Source organism: Fringilla coelebs (assembly GCF_963513975.1).
Source record: "Fringilla coelebs genome assembly, chromosome: 7".
In the NCBI taxonomy this organism is placed as follows: Eukaryota; Metazoa; Chordata; class Aves; order Passeriformes; family Fringillidae; genus Fringilla; species Fringilla coelebs.
This window is the reverse complement of record NC_140035.1, coordinates 36,744,783-36,766,723: the sequence shown is the minus strand read 5'-3', so window position 1 is coordinate 36,766,723 and position 21,941 is coordinate 36,744,783. Positions and strand designations below refer to the sequence as shown.

The 21,941-nt window shown below is 47.8% G+C and overlaps 1 protein-coding gene across 7 annotated transcripts in view; it reads left to right on the top strand.

The window, feature by feature from the left end:
- Nucleotides 1-21,284, top strand: part of AGAP1 (ArfGAP with GTPase domain, ankyrin repeat and PH domain 1) — a 315,136-nt gene extending 293,852 nt beyond the window's left edge. For all 7 annotated transcript variants that reach the window (XM_084209327.1, XM_084209325.1, XM_084209324.1 and 4 more), the window contains 2 exons: nucleotides 17,073-17,328; nucleotides 18,515-21,284. In XM_084209327.1, coding sequence (XP_084065453.1) covers nucleotides 17,073-17,328; nucleotides 18,515-18,718 — 460 coding nt within the window. In that variant the 3' untranslated portion in view covers nucleotides 18,719-21,284. The remainder of the gene's footprint in view (nucleotides 1-17,072; nucleotides 17,329-18,514) is intronic.
- The last annotated feature ends 657 nt before the right edge of the window (nucleotides 21,285-21,941 follow it).

The following is a 21,941-nucleotide window of genomic DNA, read 5'->3' as shown; positions in this document are numbered from 1 at the left end:
TAAAATATCATGGATTCGTGGAATGGGTAAAGTTGGGGAAGCCCTCCAAGATCATGGAGTGCAACCCTTGACCCAGCACTGCCTGGTCCCTAAATACCACATCAAAGAACCCTCCAAACCCACCATGTTCTCACACTGGGAGCTTCAAGCACCCTTTGTTTCACCACCGGGATCTTCCTTATCCTCCTTGGAGTGCCACCAAAGCCACTGGTGTTCCCAGGCTGGCTCTTGGAGCTGGAAAAGCTGAAAATCTTCAGGATGCTTGTAGCAAACACACACACACACACAGGCAGGGTGGTTTTACTGCACTTGGGTTTCAAACCTGTTGCAAAGCTGTCGTGTCTGATCAGTGCCTGTGTCTGCCAGCAGTGCATTGCTGATGGATTGGTTGGAGTCTCCCCCACTTCTTTTCACAATAGACAAACTCAGCTCAAGACAACTGTTTTAATCATGCTGGCTCACAAAGCCTCCTTTCAGCCTCTTCTGTCCAAAACATCCATCAGCCCTGCCCACAAATAGTAAACGGAAAATAAAAAAAAATCTGTTCTCTTCACTGCTGATCTGCAAGTGCCTTTTTAAATAACAGAACAGCACTGTGGGCTCAGGTGAGCTCCCCTCTCTGAAGGAGAGGGTGCTGCTGATCCAGCCCTCCTTTCAAAGGCATCATGCTCTTCTCTGGTGGCTTTTTCCCTCCCTTGTCTCTCTCAGGAAGGTCCCTCGGTCTGAACTGCTTTGGGGAAGGTGCTTTTAGTGCAAAGTCCCCTCACACTCAGGGAGAGCTTTAGGGATTCTCACAGAGACACAGCAGAGTTCCAGAGGGAAGGGTCACATCTGCCTCTGCCAGCACAGGGAGATTGTTGACAATGACATTTCTGGTGAAGCCCTGGAGCAGAGAGATTTGTGACTGAGGAGCTCTCTCTACACCTTGCTGTGGAGCACTGTGTTAGGGATGCTCCTTTGGGAATTCCTCAGTCTCACAGCTGGAAAAGCTGCTGCTGGAAGGGAGTGGAGCCCAGGGAATGTGTGCATGTAGAGAGAGAAAGAAAATCATAGAATCATTAAGGTTGGGAAGAACCTCCAAGATAATCAAGTCACACCTTACCTATTTTATATGTATTACAGCTTTATGGGATAGATAGATAGATAGATAGATAGATAGATAGATAGATAGATAGATAGATAGATAGATGATAGATAAATATTATCACTTTATCTTAAAAAGGTACTGCTAAATAACTTGACACCCAGAAGCAGAGCATCTGCCAGCATTAACTGGATGACAATCCACCATAAAGACCTGGCAGTGAAACAATCCCTTTGCTCATTGAAGAAAGCCAGCATTCAAAATTCCCTAAATAACCATCAGTGTTCTGTAGGCAAGCTGGAGAATTAGTTTGTTTTTCTGCTCTGCAAAAAAAATTGGGATTGCACTTGGTCTTGATCAGCAGATTGTAATCACCCGGTGCTACTTCACCTACTCGTGTCACTTGGTTTTGTTTTATTTGAGCAATAAATACCTTAAATCTCCTCAGAGTTATGGCATGTCTTCTGCAGGGACTCATCACAGTCCTGCCAGGCATTCATCAAGGCTCCCAATGAGCCACCACATGAAGTATTCCTCTGCTCCTTATCAATCAGTTTGCTTATAACTTTACTTTTTCCTCCTGAAGTCATCCAAATTTGATATTCCGCAGATTGCAGAAAATTGTTACTGCTGTATCCTGTGCTAATCCATCATGGGAAACAGGCATAATTTGGGCATCAGAAGAGCATTAAATGTTCAAATAAGCCAGAGAGTCCATTTACTGCTCCCGATGACAGGGCAGAAAAATGTTTGGATCCCAGGTACGTTGGGAGTCGCACGCAGAGCCCGCGGAGCAGTGGGGCACCCACACTCTGCAGCAGGCACCAGGTTTGTTCTGTTCCTCATGACATCACTCAAGCAGTCAAAAGAAATGCTCGAGCCCAGAGAGTAAAGTGGATTTTTTCAGATTAAGCTCCGTTGTGAAGTTCTTTCAGCTCTTTGTAAAAGATATTCCACGTGGTTAAAGCATCTATCACTTTCCTGTAGCCTTGTTTTTCTCTGTACAAACAACTTCTACTAATAATGAGAGAGGGGGGAAATGTCACTTTGTGCTGTAGACTTGGGCACAAAAACGTGCACCTTTGCCATCTTCAGCTCATGCACTAACTGTTCTGATGGCAAATGGCATCATCAGACCATCCCTGTGTGTGTGAGCTGTTCCACAAGGCTCTGAGCACCCTGGCAGAGTGGAAGGTGTCCCTGCCCATGGCAGAGGGCTTGGAATGAGATGGGCTTGTAGGTCCCTTCCAATCCAAGCCATTCTGATATTCAAAATGCAGAGGGTGGCTGCTCTTGTTTCTTTATGAAACAGCAATTCCAGTGCATTGGGGAGAAGATTCTCCCCAGAGAGGGTGGGATGTGCTTTCATTCTACAGCAAGGAGCCAATCCCTGAGTCTCCTTGGTGGAGCAGTGATGGTTTTCTGGCAAGCTTCGTGGTCCTGTTGTGGTTTGCCAGAGCATCAGCAGAGCAGATGAGGCTGGGTCATGGTTTCATCCCAGTTTTGTCCCCTCCTTTTTGAGTCAAGTGGTGTTTTAAACCAATTTCCCCTGTCTGGCAGTAGTTCTGTCTGTCCCATTCCTCTTTGCACCGTGCCACAAAGCAGCACCTTGGCTTCCCAAGGGAGTAAATGCCAGGGAGCTGGGCAGCACCAGGGTGTTGTGCACTAACCAGGGACACATCTTCCCTTCCCAGTGACCAAACACCCCTTGACATTAGAGGGTGACTCTTCCCTGTAAAGGGTGGCTGGCCAGGGGAATCACCAAGACTGGAGACAGTCACTGTGAGCCAGTGCAAAGGGCAGATGGAGCTGTCCCTGCCAATTCCCCAGGGGAAAGTGCCCCAGGAGCCAGGGAAGGTGCTGATTGTGGTTGTCAGTTCCTCTGCTGCTTTCAGCTCTCCTGCTACAAACACAGCCCAGCCACCCTGGCCTTGAAAGGATCCTCAAGCCTTCCCTTTCTCCCCCTCCACAGCTTCAAAAACACTGCGGCTGACAGTCCAAATGTTTGAAATAATTGGATTCTGCATTCTAATTCATCTGTAAAGTATTCGTTGATTAAATTAGCCTAATAGATATTATTTCTTACATGACTGCGTAATTTCATCCTGATTGGATCACTATGGCACTAACGAGTCCCCCCATTTACTATTGACTCGAGAATCACAGAAGGCTGGAGATAACTATCATCTTGTTTCCATTTTTTTTTCCCTTTCCCAGGCTAAAAGTTAAACTGATTTGTACTAAAAAGGCACACAGCCAATGTCCAGGTACATCTGTATTTTAGTCTTCGAGACCAGTGTTAGAATAGGAGAAAAATCTTGGTTTATATAATCTTGAGCCCTCTTTTATTTACTCAGTGGGTTTTTTCTGAAGCAGAAAGATTAACTGACCATTTAAATTCCTTGGGGGGGGGGGGATGGAAATGGAGATATTTTTAAATAAAATGAATTTTATTATCTCATCAAAACAGATAGACTCACTGCAAATGAACCTCGTAAGGGCTGCACACACTTAGGGAAATGGAAATTCTCCTCTCGAGATAATGTTCCAACCAAAGTGGTTTTAGCCTCTGTTAGTAAGATTTTTTCCTTTGAGCTGCAATTTGAGTTTGTAACCAAGAGAGAGGAAGAGGAAAACAAAATTGCCTTTAGTTTCATGCTAAATGAGAGCAGATCCTGCTCTTTAAGGGAGAGGGAGCTACGGGCTCCAGGTCCCTGGGCTTTTTGCTGGGAAGGGGTTAACAGCAGGATTGGCTTCTCCCCCTGCCCCAGTGGCTGGAAACAGCTGGTGGGTTTTGTGTTGGGCCGCTGAACTGAGCAGCCCAAAGAAGTTTTTGGCAAACCCTGGGCCTGGGCAGGACAAGGAGAGGTGGGTCAGCTCAGGAAGCCCTTTCCATGAGCCACAATGGGGGGAACAATGCCCTGCTCAGCAGGGACACAAGGGACACCCGCTCCCAGTGAATAGCTCCCCAAAAAAACCCAAAGGGCTCAAAAGGAGCCAGGCCCATTCGCTGCTGGGAATGCAATAAATTGTTTCAGGAAGTGGGAGTCTGTCCCGGCTAATGGAGCCGTGATTGACAGGAGGTTCTCATTACAGAGCCCATCAGGGGACAAAGTGAATTCCAATGTTATTTAAGAGGTTAAGTAGAAATAAGATGCAGGTGACAGCCCAAGGCTTGGGGCATCAGGCACTGCTCTTCCTACGTTGAGGTTTTTTTGTGAAGAGACTCCATAAAAATTTAGAGTGACTGGGGGCAGGGGCGGTTCAGGAAGTAAAATTTGGTCCTGCCATGACTCGAGGGGACCTTGCCTAGCTGAGAAGCAGGGAAGTGAAGGTTGCTTTGGGAATTCTTGCATTAGGAGGTCCTTGTTCTTTAAGTTCCCCCAACATGGATGTGACATTTGTAACCCCACCTAGGCTCCGGTCAGGTTGGGTTGGTCGCAGCCCCAATCCTGCAGGAGCTCAAGGAACATTTGGATATCCCACTCAAGGATAAACAGGGTGGGATTGTTGGGGTGTCCATGCAGGGCCAGGGGGTTGGACTTGATGATCCTTGTGGGTCCCTTCCAGCACAGGATATTCTCTGATAGGTGTCTGCATGTGCTTCTCCAAGGTCTGTACCCAGCTTGAGAAGCCAAAGAAAGGGACAGTGCATCCCTGGTGACTCAGGCTGCCCTGTGTCCCTGAGCAGGGGGCGTCTCCGTGCTGCCATAGGTCACAAAGCTAAAACTAAAGGCTGTTTCTGGCCTTGTTCAGCATAAATGATGCAAAGAAGAACGTCCAAAATGCAGTGTTGCTTGCACAGAGGAAAAGCTGTCATTCGAGCTGTGCCCAGAGGTTTAAAGCAGATGCTGAACCTTCCAGAGTATTTATTGGCGTATTTTTCCTTTCTCTGAATTCCCAAATGACACTTGTGGATGTCACAGGGTGGGAAGCTGAGGGAGCTGCTGATTGCTGCTATTGACAGAGCCTTGCATGGTGCATGGTCAGGTACAAGGATGTAATTTAAGCACGGGGTTCACGGCTGGCTTGCGAGTGACGGCGAAACTCCCGCGTGTGACGCGTGTAATAAATCTGCTCCGGCGCAGGATTAATGTGCTATTCAAAGTGATTATTTACCATCTGAAGTTGAGACGTGGCTGTGCACGAGGAGGAGCAAAATAGCTGAGCACCAGGCATCAGGGAAGGGGGCTCTGAGGGGAGAAGGAGAATACCTGCCTGCATTGTTTCACCAGTGCGGTCCCGGGTAGCGCTAATGAAAATTGCACTTGAAACGCAGGATTGATTTGTGATGAGCTCAGCCCTAAAGAGTACATTTGTGGAATGATAACCTGATTGGTGGTGCTGCCTCTTGAAGGGCTGAGGGGGTCTAATTGGCATATAACGCACTATAAATTTATTAGCAGCCTCTGCTTCCCCATTGGTGGGCCTTCTCCTGCTAACCACCAGGAAATTACCAATTTTCAGGAGTTACTCACTCAAGTCGTGCTGTGTCTGGGTTTTACAAAGAAATCTCCATCGCTGCTCTCTCATAAATCCTGGCTCAGAGCTCCTGCAGCTGGAAGGGGTCACTTGTGCAGTGGACAGCTCGGACACCTTGTGTTGGCCACTCAGCTTGGGCCTCCTTGGCTCATCCTGACTCGCCACGAGGTGCACAAAGACCGTTAGGAGGGAGCAAGTCTGTTTGGCAGCCACTGGGCTGGGAGCAGAAATTACAGGTTTTTGGCAGTCCACATCCAGGGCTTTGATGGTTCTTATTGATACATTCAGCCCCAGGGCATCTGGGGCAGTAGAGGATATATCCACTGTTCGTTTTTGGATATTTTTTTTTTTCAGGAGCACAATAGGAATATTCAGGAGCTAGTGTAATTATTTCAGCGAGCTCACTTTTAAGATTGAGTCACAAATTAGAAAATAATATTCACATGTTTCTTCTAATTGGTAACAGATTAGGGATATTTTATCTTTTTTTAATAATTTCCAAATGTGGCCTGAAGTGGGATTTGCAGGGAGGTAGCTGAGAGAGAGAGAGAGAGAGAGAGCGAGCACTTGTGCACCAGGAACACTTGGGCAAGAGGCTTTAATTCTTCAATTCTGGCTTTAATTCAGCTTTTAAATCCCTGCACAGCTCTCCCTGAGAGCAAGTGGAACTTGCTGTCACTTTTGGCAGGTGTCCCCGGTGCAGATCTTCTTTGCTGTCAGGTTTTCTGTGGGTTTCCCACTGTCAAACATCCACCTTATGGCTTGTAAATCATAAAAGCCCAAAGCATTGCAAGTGATGAAGAGGCAGAGTGGCATTGGGAAAGTTTCAGCAGGACCTGAGCACTTCCATCTCTAGTCTCACCTTTTTGGAACACATTTGGGCAACCCCGGTGTTGCACATCCCATTGTTGGAAATGCACAAACAAACAAAAAGAAATCATTGAGATTTCAGGTTTTTTAGCCAGAGGAACCTCATGGATTTCTCTGGGTGTTAACTGCTGAGGATTCTCAAGTCTTCATTCCTTTTTATTCAAAAGAAATTCTTCATCCACTTGGCTTTCCCAGACACATGAGCAGGTCTACCAACAGTCTTTTTTGTAACTAATTATGATTTATGGTTTGAGAAGGGCATCAAACACCTGCAACCCACTAAAACAGGGGTGGAGGGAAGTCCCATCACTTGCTGAATGGAGGGAATACTTTGGGATCTCTGCCTTGCCAAAAAATGCATCGTTTTTCCTAAATAAAAGCAACCATTAATAAATGAGACTGATGGAAGGGTCTGATGACATCAACAATTTCTGTAGAGTCCTTGGCATCAGTGAGATGGTTCAGGTTGGATATTAAGGAAATTGATTCACTGAGAGAATGGTTAAGCATTGGAAGGGCTGCCCAGGGAGGCGGAGGAGCCACCATCCCTGGAAGTGTTCAAGGAATGAGCAGACACAGAAATAAGTACCTTGGGCACCATGGTGTTTGGTTGAAGGTTGGACTCGATCTTGGAGGTCTTTTCCAAACTTCAGGATTCTGTGGTACTTGGGATGCAGATGAGGAGACAGCAGAAGGGAGAGCTCCAAGTGGCTTGGGAGGAGGTGGACAGCAGAGAGGTCCCTGCAGCTTCTCTGGAATGTGGATCCCAGAAATGCTGCCCATGGGGATTGTCTGTCTGCTTCCAGCCCCTGGGCCTTTCCCTCCAAGCTTGCCTGCCTCCCACTGCTGACTTGTGCAGAGCAAGCAGTTGGTTTTATTTGCTTGCTGCTCCAAATGTGTTTTTCTTCAGAGTCTGTGCTCAAATACAACGTTTATTACTTGTATTTTCTCTTTGATGTCTTACATAAATTCACTGTAATGGTTGGAGGGTGTTCCCCTTTCCCAAATACTCCAGAGAGCATCATCTTACTGCTTCTGCTGAAATTAAGATGCCATTAAAGCCCCATGAAAGGACTTTTGTTTCTCCTTGCAAACCAAACTGTAGGAGTTACTGTTAACAAAGGATCAAGAAACATTTCTGAAGGTCTTTGTGAGGCGTTGCAATTAGACCGTCCTCTTCCAGTTTTTGATCCTCAGGTAAAGATCAGGTTCTCCTGGAGCCCACAACATGTTTTTACCATTTTGGATCAGTTGGACTCTGATCCTAGAGGTCTTTTCCCACCTTACTGGTTGTATGATGGAAGCCTCAAGCAAACTTTGAGATCTCTTTCTACTCATTTGGGATCTCTTTCAGTCACTGCCTGGGGGTCTCTGTACAAATCACAAACAGGATGGGCCTGCAGGGGAATGAGTCTCGAGCTGTTTATCTTCCAGCATCACTTTCATTACATGGTTATGACAATGGGAAGATGCCAGCAGCTCACATCCCTGGCAGCAGACAAAGAACTTCATGTTACAAATTACTTTAAAGTTTTTTGACCAATCACACAAAGCAAAAGCAAAATGGCAGTACTTCTATCCAACCACTGTAAGCATTGTAACCTTTGGTTAAACAATGTTTGCTTATTTTGGATGCAATACCTGCTTGTAAGCCTTAAGATACAATGCACAGAGCTCCATTATTAGGCTAAGAACTTCCTAATATCTCACTAGATATACTTTTCTGTAGCTTAGGGAGTTATCCTAGCCAAACATTAATACAGACCATGGTTCTATTTGTCCTTACTTTTCTACTTTTTGCATAATATTTCTGCTGACAAATTTATGGCACTGCTTAACTTTAATCCCATTTCTGCTGTCCCTGAGGCCTGCCTTTTGCAGCTTTCCCAAAAGCCTCTGATTTTAAGGATTCCCACATCTTTCTGCTCTGCAAGTCTGTCAGCCCCCTCCAAGTGTTTTTTTCCCCCTTCCCTCATTATTTATACGGCACTCTCAGTTCTGCTGCTCCTCCACTTTCCAGCACGGCGAGCAGAGGAAAAGCTCCATCTCTCTTCCTTGCCATGGGATGCTTTCCAGAGCACCGTTGTGGTATCCCTAATGCCGTGTGATGGGAGGAGCACAGCCCTGCTGCACACACTGCTCAGCCCTGGGGACACTCACACAGCCACCTTGCTCCATCTCCCACCTGGCACACATTATTTAGATTCATGCCTTGCAATGTGTCGCTCCCCACCTGCCATCTTGGAGAAGTGTCACCGTCATATTCTCTGGAAAAATCCTTTTGCCCAGGATTCTTCTCCTGGGAAGCTGAGAAGCCTTGGAGACAAATAAAAACAGTGATTATCTGATTTGCTTCTCCTGTGTTTTGCTGCTTTGGAATGTGTTTGGATGTAGTTTACCAACAGGTGGTTGTTTCATGGGTTTCATGTGAATTGTTTTTACTCACTGGCCAGTTACAGCCCAGCTGTGTCGGACTCTGAGGGGAGTTTTTCATTAGTATCTTTCTGGCCTTCTGTCTGTTTCCTTTCTGTATTCTTTAGTATAGTTTTAGTATAGCATTCTTTAATATAATATTGATTATAAGATAATAAACTAGCCTTCTAAGAACATAGAGTCAGATTCATAATTTCCTTCCAATGTAAGAGCATCCCAAAAATACAAGAGAGAAGGGAATTTCCTTTTTTTATTTTTAATAAGTAATGGTTTCCCGAGCTCCACTTAAAACACTGCTGCATTAAGCAAGGCCTTGCTGTAGGAGAAAATTAGTGCTAAGAAATTTGAGATTAATGGAATCTTCTGACCTGAGTGACTGTATATCAAATGGCAAATTGAAATTTCCAGTCTGTGTTTAGGTACTGGCACAATGCAGTTTGATTTATACACTTAAGACATCAGGTTAAGTGTGGTTACACACGAGTAATGAAATGCATTAGGTACGGGTTTCCAATTACTATTCCCTGCATATATATATATATATATATATATATATATATATATATATATATTTATTTGTTACTGAAAACAGGCAAGAAGCAAATATACTCCTTGGTTTTAGCATTTCTGTGCAACTGTTGCAGCTTTTGGCTTTTTTTAGGTAATATTTGTGGTGTGCCCAAGTGCTGAGGTTGACCACCCAAGAAGTGGAAGCAGTTCACTTGTGTGTCTAGAGCCACACAGTGGTAACTCATTTATCAGTGCAGATGTTTACCTTGATATATAAAAGGATATAAAAGGAATCTGATCCTGAACTCAGGAGCTTTCCTCAGGAGCAGAGAGTGGCTGTGAGGGAGCTGTTGTTCCTGGGTTTTGCATTCCAGACTCTTGTAAAGTCTCTCCTTAGACACCTTAGGAGAAATCCATCTTCCTGCTGTCTTCACAATGCTTTTTAAATTATTTTCACTGACTTGTGTGTTTAAAATCACAGTCACAGAATGGTTTGGGTTGGAAAGGACCTCAAAGATCATCCCATCCCTATCCCTGCTATGGCAGGGACACCTTCCACTATTCCAGGCTGCTCCCAGCCCTGTCCAGCCTGGCCTTGGGCACTGCCAGGGATCCAGGGGCAGCCCCAGCTGCTCTGGGCACCCTGTGCCAGGGCCTCAGCACCCTCCCAGGGAGGAATTCCTTCCCAATATCCCACCTGAACCTGCTCTCTGTCAGTTTAAACCCATTCCCCCTTGTCCTGTCACTCCAGACCCTTGTAAATAGCTCTCCCCATTTTTGTTGACTCCCTTCAGGAACTGGAAGGCCACAATTAGGTCTCCCCTGGGCCTTCTCTTTTCCAGGCATTCCCAATCCTTTCAGCCTTTCCTCCTAGCAGAGGTTCTGCAGCTCTCTGATTGTCTTTGTGTTCTCCTCAGGACTGTGGTGAGCTCTAAGTCCTTAGAGTTTACCATTGTTAGGGTTTTTCCCTCTGAAATATCACTGGAAATGCTGTATCAAAAAATTCTGGGGCTTTTGGGGTTAGAGGAAAAGGACAACTTGTGGCTTCTTCAAGGTTTTTATTAAATCTCTAGGGATTGTGTTCATTTCATATAATGGTACAGAACAAAGAAAAAAACCTGGATTTTTATTGAGAAAAGATTTAAACAACTTGCAGGGCTTAGAGTTGTCACCCTTAGGATCTTTATTCTCAACTTAATAAGCCTTATCTTAGAACCCACAGTATCCCCTGCTGTTGTATGTCACAGTTGCTGCTTAACTTTACACAGAGTAAACCTCGGGTGTGATATATTTTATCGAGTAAACCTTAAAAATTATTAGATGGAGTGTTGTGCAGTGAAAACAGAAGTTGGCTGCAATTTTCTGTGATAAATCAGAGCCCAAAATTGAAGGGTATTTATCTGAAAGGCCTGAAGTCAGTAAACCTTGATGTCTTGGCCAGGCTGGTCGTTAATGTTGGGCAGCGATAAATCCTGTGGGTGTATTAACGCTTCAAGGAGTTATGCTGCTTACTCCACGGAGGGGTAGCCCACAAGTGCAGGAATAGCAGCTGGTTTGGAGCCCTGTGTAGGGGAATGCTGTCAGGAGAGAGGGAAAAAGGTGGAGGAGCTCCACTGAATGCGAATAATGATGATACTGGTAAGTGTCAGGCAAGCCGTGATTAATTTGAGAAGCACGTTGAGCTCTGCACAAATGAGTGATCTCTGTCCCTCACACACAGCAGGGCTTTTTTTTTTTCTGCTGAAGCACACAGCTATGAAAGGAAAACTGAAAAATTGAATAGGAGAGTTAATGGTGGAGAAGGTCCAGAGCTGGGGGCTTCAGGAAATGAGTCCCTGACAGTGCGAGGTGCTGCTGGTGGGAAACCGCCTTCCTTTCATAGAATCCTGGAATGGGGGAGGTTGGAAAGGACCAAGATCATCTCCTTCCAACCTCCTGGCATGGGCAGGGACACCTTCCAGCATCCCAGGGTGCTCAGATCCTGGCCTTGAACTCTTCCAGGGATTTGTGCCATTTGGTTTGGCTGAAAAGGACTGAGAGTAGAAGTAACATGAATTTGGCATGATTTTGCAGCACTAAATTGTCTGTCTCCTGGACCAAAATTTGAAGAGTGGGTTGAACACAGTCCTCAGGCAGATCAGTTGCACGTGAGACAGCAACTAAATCATTTCCAGGCTGGGTTACCACACTGCTTGCTTGGACCAGAGTCCAAGGCAAGACACGGGCTGGCTGATCCACGCTTTCCTATGGGGCTGCCCTTCCGTCAGGGATTTTTAACTTGTAAGAAGTAATAAGCTTAATAGATAGACTTTATTTAATTATTAATGATCCCTTTCTGTCCTTACAGCTCATAAAACACCGTGTAGGTTGGCAAAACACTCATAATATTGATCAGGAGCCAGAGAGATATTTATTTCCTCTTTGCCCCGGCGTGCATAAATCGCGCTCCGTTCCCTGGGCGGGCGGGATTTACAGTGGGCCCGTTTCTTCAAAGCTCTCAGTAATTAAGGGATAAATACCCATCGGTCTTTGTTTGCTGTCTGGAGCCCTCTTGTTTGCCAGGGACCTGGATATTCCCGGTGGGCTCGTGCCTTCCCCCTTAGCAACGCGGCCGGGCGGGGAGGCATGCGGGGCGCGGAGCCGCTCAGCTGCTCAGCGCTGCCTTTGCAATGCAGCAGAGGGGTCTTCTCCTGCAGAGAGAGAGGAAGCCCCTGTGTTTTCTCAGCATATTGTTCCCAGCTCCTCTTCCATGCCTCTCCTCCCAGTTCCTGCTTTGCTCAGGGCAGGAAGGCACTTTGGAAATTCCTTGCTGCTAGCCCCTTTCTTCTCACCCTCTCTTCTTCTCCCCGCTTTTGCTGTTGCAATTAAAAGCATCGTGAACCTTTCTCCAACATTTCAATCCTGCCCCCACCCTCAGTGTTTTCCTTTTACCCATCCCACCCCTGCATCGCCAGCCCTGTGCCATTTTTTGGGATCATGACGGAGGGGGATGTATAATGGGGAAGCCCCGGCACATGCAGCTGGTCATTAGGTGATATGTGCTCCTTGCGTGCTGGACCACGGAGCTAATGACACATCCTGGGGCTCTTCCAGGAGTTTGGGAGGTGTAGTGGGTTAGATTTACTTCATTTTCTTGGAAGAGACACATTAACCTTGTCAGCTGGCCAACAGGAGAGGAAATTTGGCAGAGCTCTTGCTGAGCTGGCCAGGTTACCACGGCGTTAAAGGGTTGTACTTCAGTGAGCAACCAGAAATGGCAACACACGGGCACAGCACCTGCACAGCCACCGTGGAGACACCACTGAGAGGCCTCCTCTCTGACAGAATTAGTTCCTGTAGCAGGAGAGAAGAAAGGATGAAAAAAAAATCAGGAGCTTTTCAGTGTTGTCAGAGGTGTGGAGGATAAAACTTCACTTCAAAGTGCCTGTAAGGAGCCTGCTCTCATTTCTGGTGGTGGGAAATCAATGCTGTGCCACGGTAAATACCTGCTGTCCAGTGTCTTTCCAATTCAACCTTCAGAATTCGTTCCAGCTTTTTTAACAAGTGGTGAGTAACTCTGGATAACGACGTGACGTTTTAGTCATCCTTTTAGTCATGCTTTGGGAAGAGCAAGGCTGCTCTTGCTCTGGAGCTGTGGAATTCTGATGGCAAGTTCCCAGGCTCTCCAGCCACGTGCTGTTGCCTACTCAGGCAGTTCTGGGTCACTGCATGAATGCCACTTTTTTTCCCACCCTGCACATCCTCTTCTTGTTTGGCTGCCAATGTGACTCCCCCAAATATCTGTGAGGGACAAATGGAGGTGAAGGCAGAGGTGAATGGGAGCAAGGAGGAGTCAGGATGGAGAGTGAATACCAACAGGATGAGGCTTCTGATGGCATTTGTAGGGTGGAAAACCCAGTGCAGCACATGACGGGGCTGAGCTGTGTGGGATGTGGGCTCCTCAAGGAGCATCTCCAGTGCAAACCCACGGCTGGGGAACACAGGGCAGCTCCTGGAGCGAGGCTGTGCTGGAAGCAAATCTGCTTTTTCTCTTCTCTGATGCTCCCTGCTTACCCTCCCCCCCTTCCAATGCCCAGTATTTATGTTTCCACATAATAATGATGTGATGTGGCTGGCAGAGTAATTTAAATAATTGGACATTATCTTGAGAAGCAAGCACCTAATTAGATCAAAATAAACCGAGAACTGAAATTTTCATCTGTTTCTAATAACCTTTTACCTGTGTACAGTGCTGCTGCTGCAGCAGGGATTTTGTTATTCACACCACTGTGTGTTCTCGGGGTTCATGAGTGATGGAGACTCCTGCAGGAGCAGAGATCTTGGTGGCACTTTCTGGGCAAGACTGGTGACTCATTCCTGGTTCTGTGGAGTGTTTGGCGGTGATCCTCTGCTGTATGTGCCCCTTGTGTGAGGGGGAGACACAGTGAGGTTTGGAGTCTGTAGCAGCAGATACAGATCAGGGTTTGAACACAGATATTTAGAGAGAAAAGGCTCAAAGAACTTCTGACCTTAGGGCTCTGTTGTTCATTTCTCTGAGTTTATCTAGGAGCTTGTAATCTATTAGTTTTGCTGCATATGAGGAAGAGGCAGCTCAGACCTTCTCCAGTGTTTGGTGTCATTGGGACCATCGGAGCACTTGAAGATGTTCTACAGCACAGCAGCTTTGATTTGCTCCTGGGACAAGGACTCCACTGCTGAAAGTTCACTGAAAGAGTCTTGGTTTGGCTTTGACAACTACAGCTGGAAGTGTCTGGTATGGAGAGGGTCATTTAGAATTGCCCAGATTGCAGTTAAGGGAGGAAAAGAGGGCAACATTTACTAGCCTTTATTTTAGGGACTGGTTCAGTGTCTTTCTCCTGATGAGTTGCTCTCCCTCACACTTCCTCATGCTCTTCTTCAGTTGATTTATTTAAAGGTATGTCAGTGCTGGCTGAAATGAAACACTGTGCCTCCTCTTCCTGCTTATTGCTGACCGCTCCAATAATTCATTTTTTAGCTCATTAACTAACAGGGGATGTGAGCAGTGGTCCTCCGGGGAACTGCAATGAGGTTAAGTGATCTACTGCTGACAACTCTGCTCTTGGACTGGCCTTCCTTGGGGGAAATGAAACCTCAACCAAGACAAGCTGTGGATCCCAGAAGTGAAATTGGGGCATCAGAGCAACAATTGCAGTATTTATGTCTTGTTGTCAGGGTTGCTGAGATGAATGCGAGCGGCAGAGCTGCAGCTGTCTCCCAGGAAAGTCCCCAGGACTTCCCATCCAAATGAAATGGCTTGTGCCAGAGATGGAGGCAGGATGTTTGTGGGCACTGCCTTTCTGGGTGCTCACTGGAAGGCAGTCCCTGTGTGTTGTGGCTGTCCATGAGGTGTAGTCCGGTGTGCTTTTCCTCCTGCCTCCGATGAGGCTTTGTTTTCATCCCTAGCATCCAAATCTTCCTTGTGCCCAGTTTGTATACTGCTGAAAAAGACCTGAATCTCACTCCATCCTGATGTCAGTGACGTGCTGCCCCAAACATTTGAGGCCTCTGGAACACCTTTATTTTGATTTATAGTTCTACCACAACCCTTGATGTGACTCCAAAGGTGGAACTGCACCTTACTGAGTGAATTCATCTGGTCCCCAGCACTGAGGCAGGTGGCAGCACATTCCCCTTCCTGTGACACTGGCTTCTAAAGAACTTCCTCTTCTTTCCCCTGCCTTTTGAGGCAGCAGGACAAAACTGAGCAGGACTGGGGCATCCCTGTCTCTCTTTCTTGCATCCTTCCAGGAGCATCAGGGTTGCCCACACGACACACAGCAAATGTGAAATTGGTGCTGCAGGTTTGTGAACCTGCCAGCCTCAAGCTTGGAGAGCCTCTGCCTGAACTAAGCAGTTATTCTCTCCTTTGAGCCTCACTATTACAGTTTAGGCTGAATGGTGACTGGAAGTGGGAGACTTGTGTCAAACAGCTTTTTTTCTCAATAGAAAGGGACTTTTGCTTGAGCCACCAGTGCTCTGATAGGAGTCGAAAGTTTCTCTCACTCCAAAAATGGTCTGGGGGGAGAGGGAGATTAATTTGCAGACTCTTGACTAAGCTAAAAAAAACATTACTTACATATCTGAGGAGTATTTTGCCTTTAGGATGTATGGACATATGAAAAATAAATTCCCAGAGCCCTGGTGTATGTTATTGTGGGTGAACAGCACAGGTTGAATCACCTCATTTTCCAGTCTGGCATGTTTTTAACGTGTAGTGGATGTGTTAGTTATACTCTCAATACCTCTGTGTGAGTTTAAAAATCATGTGAGATCTTTGCTAACATCCTTGAAGATAACCTAGCTGGATACTGGGAGTAGAGATGTTGCAAGAATGCCCATTTTGTTGTAGATAATTTTGTGTTACTTTATCCCTTTTGTGGCACTGGTTCTAGTTTGGCTTTTTACCTTAAAAAATGTAATTAGAAAAACCATGAATTAAAGATTCTGATAACAGAACTCCTTTTCTTCCTCCTCTCCATCTGGAATACCTGCAGCCATACTCCATTTATCAGATCCTGCCATCAAAGGTTAATTTTCAACTGCCCAAATGGGTTGTAGAGGGGTTTTTTTGGTGTGTCTTTTAGTTTGCAGGAGTCACTCAGAGGTTTGAGGTAAAAGAAGCACTCTCTGTGCAAATTTTCTGTTTGCACTTTTGCTCTGAAGAAAAGCCCTGGCCCTGTTTGTGGGGCAAACTGTGGCCAGGGCAGGGAAGCTGTGCCTGCTTTGGGAAGCTGTGCCTGAAAGCATCCAGGCAGGTCACAGCAAGGTCACTCCACATGTCCCAGGAAATGATGCAAAACTAATCCAGATTTGCTGGTGGAAGGAGGTGTTTACATAAGTATTTAAAAACAGATTAGGGCTAACCTGACACTAGATTACTGGGAGCAGTGTAAACACGGCTGAAAGGCGTAAACAGAGCTTGGCCTTTTGTACTCCAGAGGAGAGAATCTGTCACCAGGACCCAGTTGCCTGGCTCAGGTGATGTTTGTGGTTTTCACAGGCTGAGCAGATTACCTGGGGGACCTCTAAATGGGACTTTTTTGTCCGGGGCTGCTGCTCTCAGATCATGGAATTGTATGGTAATTTTTGAAACGGGGCGAGTGCAGGGCCTTGTTTGTAGTCCTTGTTCTGCTGTAACCTGATAGCACCAGAAAGCTTCTGATGGTTCTTTGATATATCAGGAGGAAAAGGTGCTTCAAAGCGCTGGTTTGAATTTTGGCAAAACAGGAGGAAATCATCCTTATGCCTTTGGGGACATTGCTCAGCTTGGAGGGGGACAAAGACCCCACTTGGTTACTTCTGGTCAGGGTTACAGAAACGGGCTGCATTTTTTTGCAGTGTGTTTTCCAGCCTTGAAGTGGAACCTGGCTGCTTGTTGTGTCTTTGGTCTTTGTGACCAAAGCCAGGGCTCTTGCCCTGACCTCTTGCTGGCCCAGGGCTTTTTAAGACCTCCTGGCTGTTGTGATCCTACAACCCCGTGGGCACAGCATCCGTCAAGGAGGATCCTGAGCGCTGGAACAGTAAGGTGGACAACACAAATATTGCTAAAAATACAAGGTTTGGCTGAACTGTTCCTGTGAGGGCTTTCTTGACGTAAATTTGAAAGGGGAAGTGACCTCCTTGTTGGCCGCGACACCAGCTGAGAGTGACCTGTCCCCTCTGGCTTCCCTAGGGAAGAAAAAGAGCTCTGGATACGCGCCAAGTACGAGCAGAAGCTGTTCCTCGCCCCTCTGCAGTGCCTGGAGCTCTCTCTGGGCCAGCACCTCCTGAGGGCCACGGCCGAGGAGGACTTGAGGACGGTGATCCTGCTGCTGGCCCACGGCACGCGGGACGAGGTGAACGAGACCTGCGGCGAGGGCGACGGGCGCACGGCCCTGCACCTGGCCTGCCGCAAGGGCAACGTGGTGCTGCTGCAGCTCCTCATCTGGGTAAGGATCTGCCGGGGCTGGGCTGTGTCCCTCAGCAGGGCGGGCCAGGGCTGCTCCTGCAGGGCTTCAGGGCCTCCTCATCTGGGGAAGAAATCTCTGCCGTCCCTCAGGAGGGTGGGCCAGGGCTGCTCCTGCAGGGCTTCAGGGCCTCCTCATCTGGGGAAGGATCCCGCCGGGGCTGGGCTGTGTCCCTCAGCAGGATGGGCCAGAGCTGCTCCTGCAGGGCTTCACGGCCTCCTCATCTGGGTAAGGATCTGCCGGGGCTGGGCTGTGTCCCTCAGCAGGATGGGCCAGAGCTGCTCCTGCAGGGCTTCATGGCCTCCTCACCTGGTTAAGGACTCGCTGCCCTCTGTCAGCAGGATTGGCCAGGGCTGCTCCTGCAGGGCTTCATGGCCTCCTCATCTGGGGAAGGACTCGCTGCCCTCCCTCAGCAGGATGGGCCAGGGCTGCTCCTGCAGGGCATCACGGCCTCCTTATCTGGGGAAGGACTCGCTGCCCTCCCTCAGCAGGATGGCCAGGGCTGCTCCTGCAGGGCTTCATGGCCTCCTCATCTGGGGAAGGACTTGCTGCCCTCCCTCAGCAGGGCGGGCCAGGGCTGCTCCTGGAGGGCTTCACAGCCCCATGGCCTCAGGATGCTGCTGCAGCTCCTCATCTGGGGAAGGATCCCCCCGGGGCTGGGCTGTGTCCCTCAGCAGGATGGGCCAGGGCTGCTCCTGCGGGGCTTCACGGCCCCATGGCCTCAGGGTGGTGCTGGTGCAACTCCTCATCTGGGGAAGGACTCGCTGCCCTCCCTCAGCAGGATGGGCCAGGGCTGCTCCTGCAGGGCTTCAGGGCCCCATGGCCTCAGGGTGTGTGTTCCTCACGGCACGCTTTCAGAGGGTGGTGGAAAAGCACCTTTCTGCCTCTCTGCTGCTTGTTGGAAAGCGAAGGAGAGCATGGGAAAGGAGGAAGGAGAGATTCCCTTAGCTTGGGGTCTGCTGGGGCAGATTTTGTCCCACACCTGCGACTCCCTCCCTCAGGAACATCTTTTCCATACGTGGCTCAGCGCTGCCGTGCTCGCGTTGCCGGGCTGCTCCCTCACCCTCCCTTACCTCCAATCCCAAACCCCCTCCCGAAATTTTCACGGCATGGCTCCCGACAGCTCGGTTGGTGGTTGGTGACCCTCTCCCCCGTTGTCCCCCCGCAGTACGGCGTGGACGTGATGGCGCGCGACGCCCACGGGAACACGGCGCTGGCCTACGCCCGCCAGGCCTCCAGCCAGGAGTGCATCGACGTGCTGCTGCAGTACGGCTGCCCCGACGAGCGCTTCGCCCTCATGGCCACCCCAAACCTGTCCAGGAAGAACAACAACCGCAACAACAGCGGCGGGAGGATGCCCACCATCATCTGAGGGGAGCGCCTTGGCCGAGCCGAGCGGCATCCGCAGCCTCACATTCCTCCATCGCCATCGCAGCTCCGCTCTGTGAGTCCGCTACCTCTCCTCCTCCTCCCTTTTCCCTCCGGTCCATCCCGAGTGCCAGCGGGGCGCGGGGGCCCGGGAGGAGCGCGGGGGCTGCGGGCAGGCCCTTGGTTTGGGGGCCCCGCCGGGCGGGCCGCGCCTGGCACCGGCGCCGGCACCGCGGGGGAGAGGCGAGCCGGAGCAGAAGGAAGGAAGGAAGGAAGGAAGGAAAGAAGGAGAGACGGTGACTTTCCCTAAGTGACAGTGAAGCACATCAGAACATTTCACCTCTGCGGCGCCTGGATTTCCATTCTCTTCTCCCGAAGAGCTTGACGGCATAAATCAGAAGCGAGCACAGAGTTTGTCAGGTTTGAAGCTCCTATGATGGTATGTGTCAAATCAGTTGTAGCTAATCTGTCCGGGGAGAATACTGGCTTCATTACACTTGTATAGTTGAGTTCTTCCAGCATTACTGCTGTTTAATAGAACATGATTAGTCATCACGGAGAAAAAAGCATATTAGCTGAGGAGGTAGTTACATGGCACGCTTCGGTGATTGCTTGGATGTGATTGCAATATTCTTAGAAGCATCATATTATCTCAGACATGTTCTTTCGAGCCCTTGGAGCCCTCCTTTCTAAATTCACTGTCATAATTTAGTATCTGTTTAATTTTTCAGTCCAAAGAGAGGAAATGAGTTGCTGAGTGTTATTTGACTGCAGTCTCCTTGGTGTAAAAACAAAATGGAAAAAATAAATAAGAGTAAGCCTGAAACACAAAAAGGAATAATGAATACCGCTGTGGAAAACAACATTTCAAGTACGTTTGGTGAAATTAATAAATGCATTAAAGGCTAATTTTTTTTTTTTTTGTTATGTTTTCAGCCAGCAGAGATAGGTTCTGTCATTTTGCCAAGGTAAATTGTGTTGAGTTTTTGGTCACTCCTGTGATGCATTGCCTAACTTATACAGATTTTTGTATTGTGTCTCTAGATTCTATGTATTTAAAATCTATTTGAATAAAAAAAAGGACCGTAAATACACATTGATTTTTTTTTTTTTGTACAGAAAATGACATCTCTGTTAATTTATAAACTGTAATGGATGTGAACTAAATAATGTGCAACTAGTTAGGATCTGTGGGTTACAGATCATTATTGTACATTGATAATATTCCCAGCAGTGAACTCTTCTTTCCAAAGCCTGTGAGGAGCAACATATCAGAAGGAGATCAGGAAAGGAAAAAAAAAAGCAAGTGAGACCTTTTAGAAAGGAGAAAAGAGGCTGTTCCTCAGCACTGTAAATATATTTTACTCCAGAAGTCAGGAAGCTTTCACAAGCCAAGACAAAAAGGCCCATTCTGGCTGGGGGAAGATCAGATTTGATTAAGTTCAGAATTGATAGCCTTCACCACGGCGGGCAGGGCTCCCTCCCAGCCCGGCTGCTTTCGGCAAGAAAAATGGCTTGTGCAAGTGGCCTGGACAGTTCCTTTCAGTTCCAAGTTTTAATACCTGATTGGGTTCTTTTGGTCTTGCATCCCAGCTTCTCCTGCTTCCCACTAGCAGGATTCTGGCCTGGGGAAGCAGAGGTTTTTGGCAGGCAGAAGAGTGATTTTTTTTGTTGTTGTTCTTCTTTTTTTTTTTTTAGAAGTGGCATATGGCAATGTGGGGATGGGGGCATGGTTTATCATGGAGAAAGTTGAAAACTCAACTGAATTGGATGGCAAAGGAGCAATGATGTGAAGGCAGTGAGGTGCACACAGCAGAGTAATTTGCAGATCTACCTGCTCCTGTGTATTTCCACAACCTTTGGTGGTGCACTTCCTTGGGGCTCTGGGTTTCACTCAGAGCAGAAATGGGAGGAGCAGTTGAGCAGTTGCTAAATATACGGACAAAATGCAAAGGAAGGAAGAAATGCCATGTGGTTATCTTAAGGAAAACCAAAAAAAATGAAAAATTATGGATTTGAGACAAAATTGTGGCTGAAAAATGAGCCTTGAGTTGGGAGCACAGGGATATTGACCAGCTTCTCCTCTTTGGTGGTGTTGTCCTTTTGTACTTTGTTGTTTTCTAGACCTTTGAGTATCTGGGAGAGGGAATCTTTCTCCAGCTGGCCTAGGCTGACTGCACCAGACACAGCTGATTCCCTTCCCACTGGGATACTTCTAAATATTTGAATTTATTTAATTTTTTTTTAATTCAGAAAAGGTGTCTGTCTGAACTGCCATTTCTCCACCATTCCTGACATTTGGTACTTCGAGGTGGTCCCTCGGGGAGGGGACAGCCCAGCTGATGTGCAGCTGAAGGGGATGCTGTGAAACCCCCTCTGTGTGCTGGTGCTCAGGAGCTTTGCCACAGCAGGGATTCAGGAATGGCAATCCCAGAGGTGCTAAAGCTGCCTCCTGTTCCCCCCAGGAGCATCCAGGGCATTTGTATCCCAAAAACCAAGACCAGTGTTTCAAACCCAGGGTTCAAAGTGCACATTCCTTTTCAGACCTGGGTTTTTTTTCCCCTGATTGAGATGATTTTCTGTACATTGTTTAATGCTCTCTTTGGGCCACCTTCCTGTGACAAGGCTGAGGGTGATGTTTGAGAAACAAGGGCAACCAGGCAGATTGCAGGTAGACAAATTTCGCGGTGCTTTCCTAAAAATCTTCTGAGGGCAACTCTTGAAAGAGCACAGAATATTTTTAGGAGAGGAAATTCCAGTGTATTACAGGAAAAATTATGCATCCAGGCAAACCAAGTGGTACTTTAATTAAGTGGTAGCACGGTTGCTTTTATCCTAAATGTGGTTTACCCCTAAGTGTTGGCATAACTGTGTTGAAACAGTGTACATGTGGGGTCTGTGGGGAGAATTCCCAGCCCTGCTCATGGCAGAGCTCCCTTGGAAGGTCAGGAGATCCCAGAATATCCTGAGCTGGAAGGGACCCTCTGGGTGAGGTCACCCAGGGCCGTTGTCACCAAGTCACTCCTTGCAGGCTGGAGGACAGGGGGGAAAGGCAGGGGGTGGAAGAAGCTCTCCTTGGCTGCATCCTGGTGGGGCTTGGCTTGGAGAGCTCCCAGGCTTTTCAGGGGATGTGTTTGCACTTTGCAGAGGCTGCTCCTGGAGCCATCCAGCTGCAGAATCGGGCAAGGTCTCCTGGCACTTGGAGATCCCACAGGAATCGTGGTTCC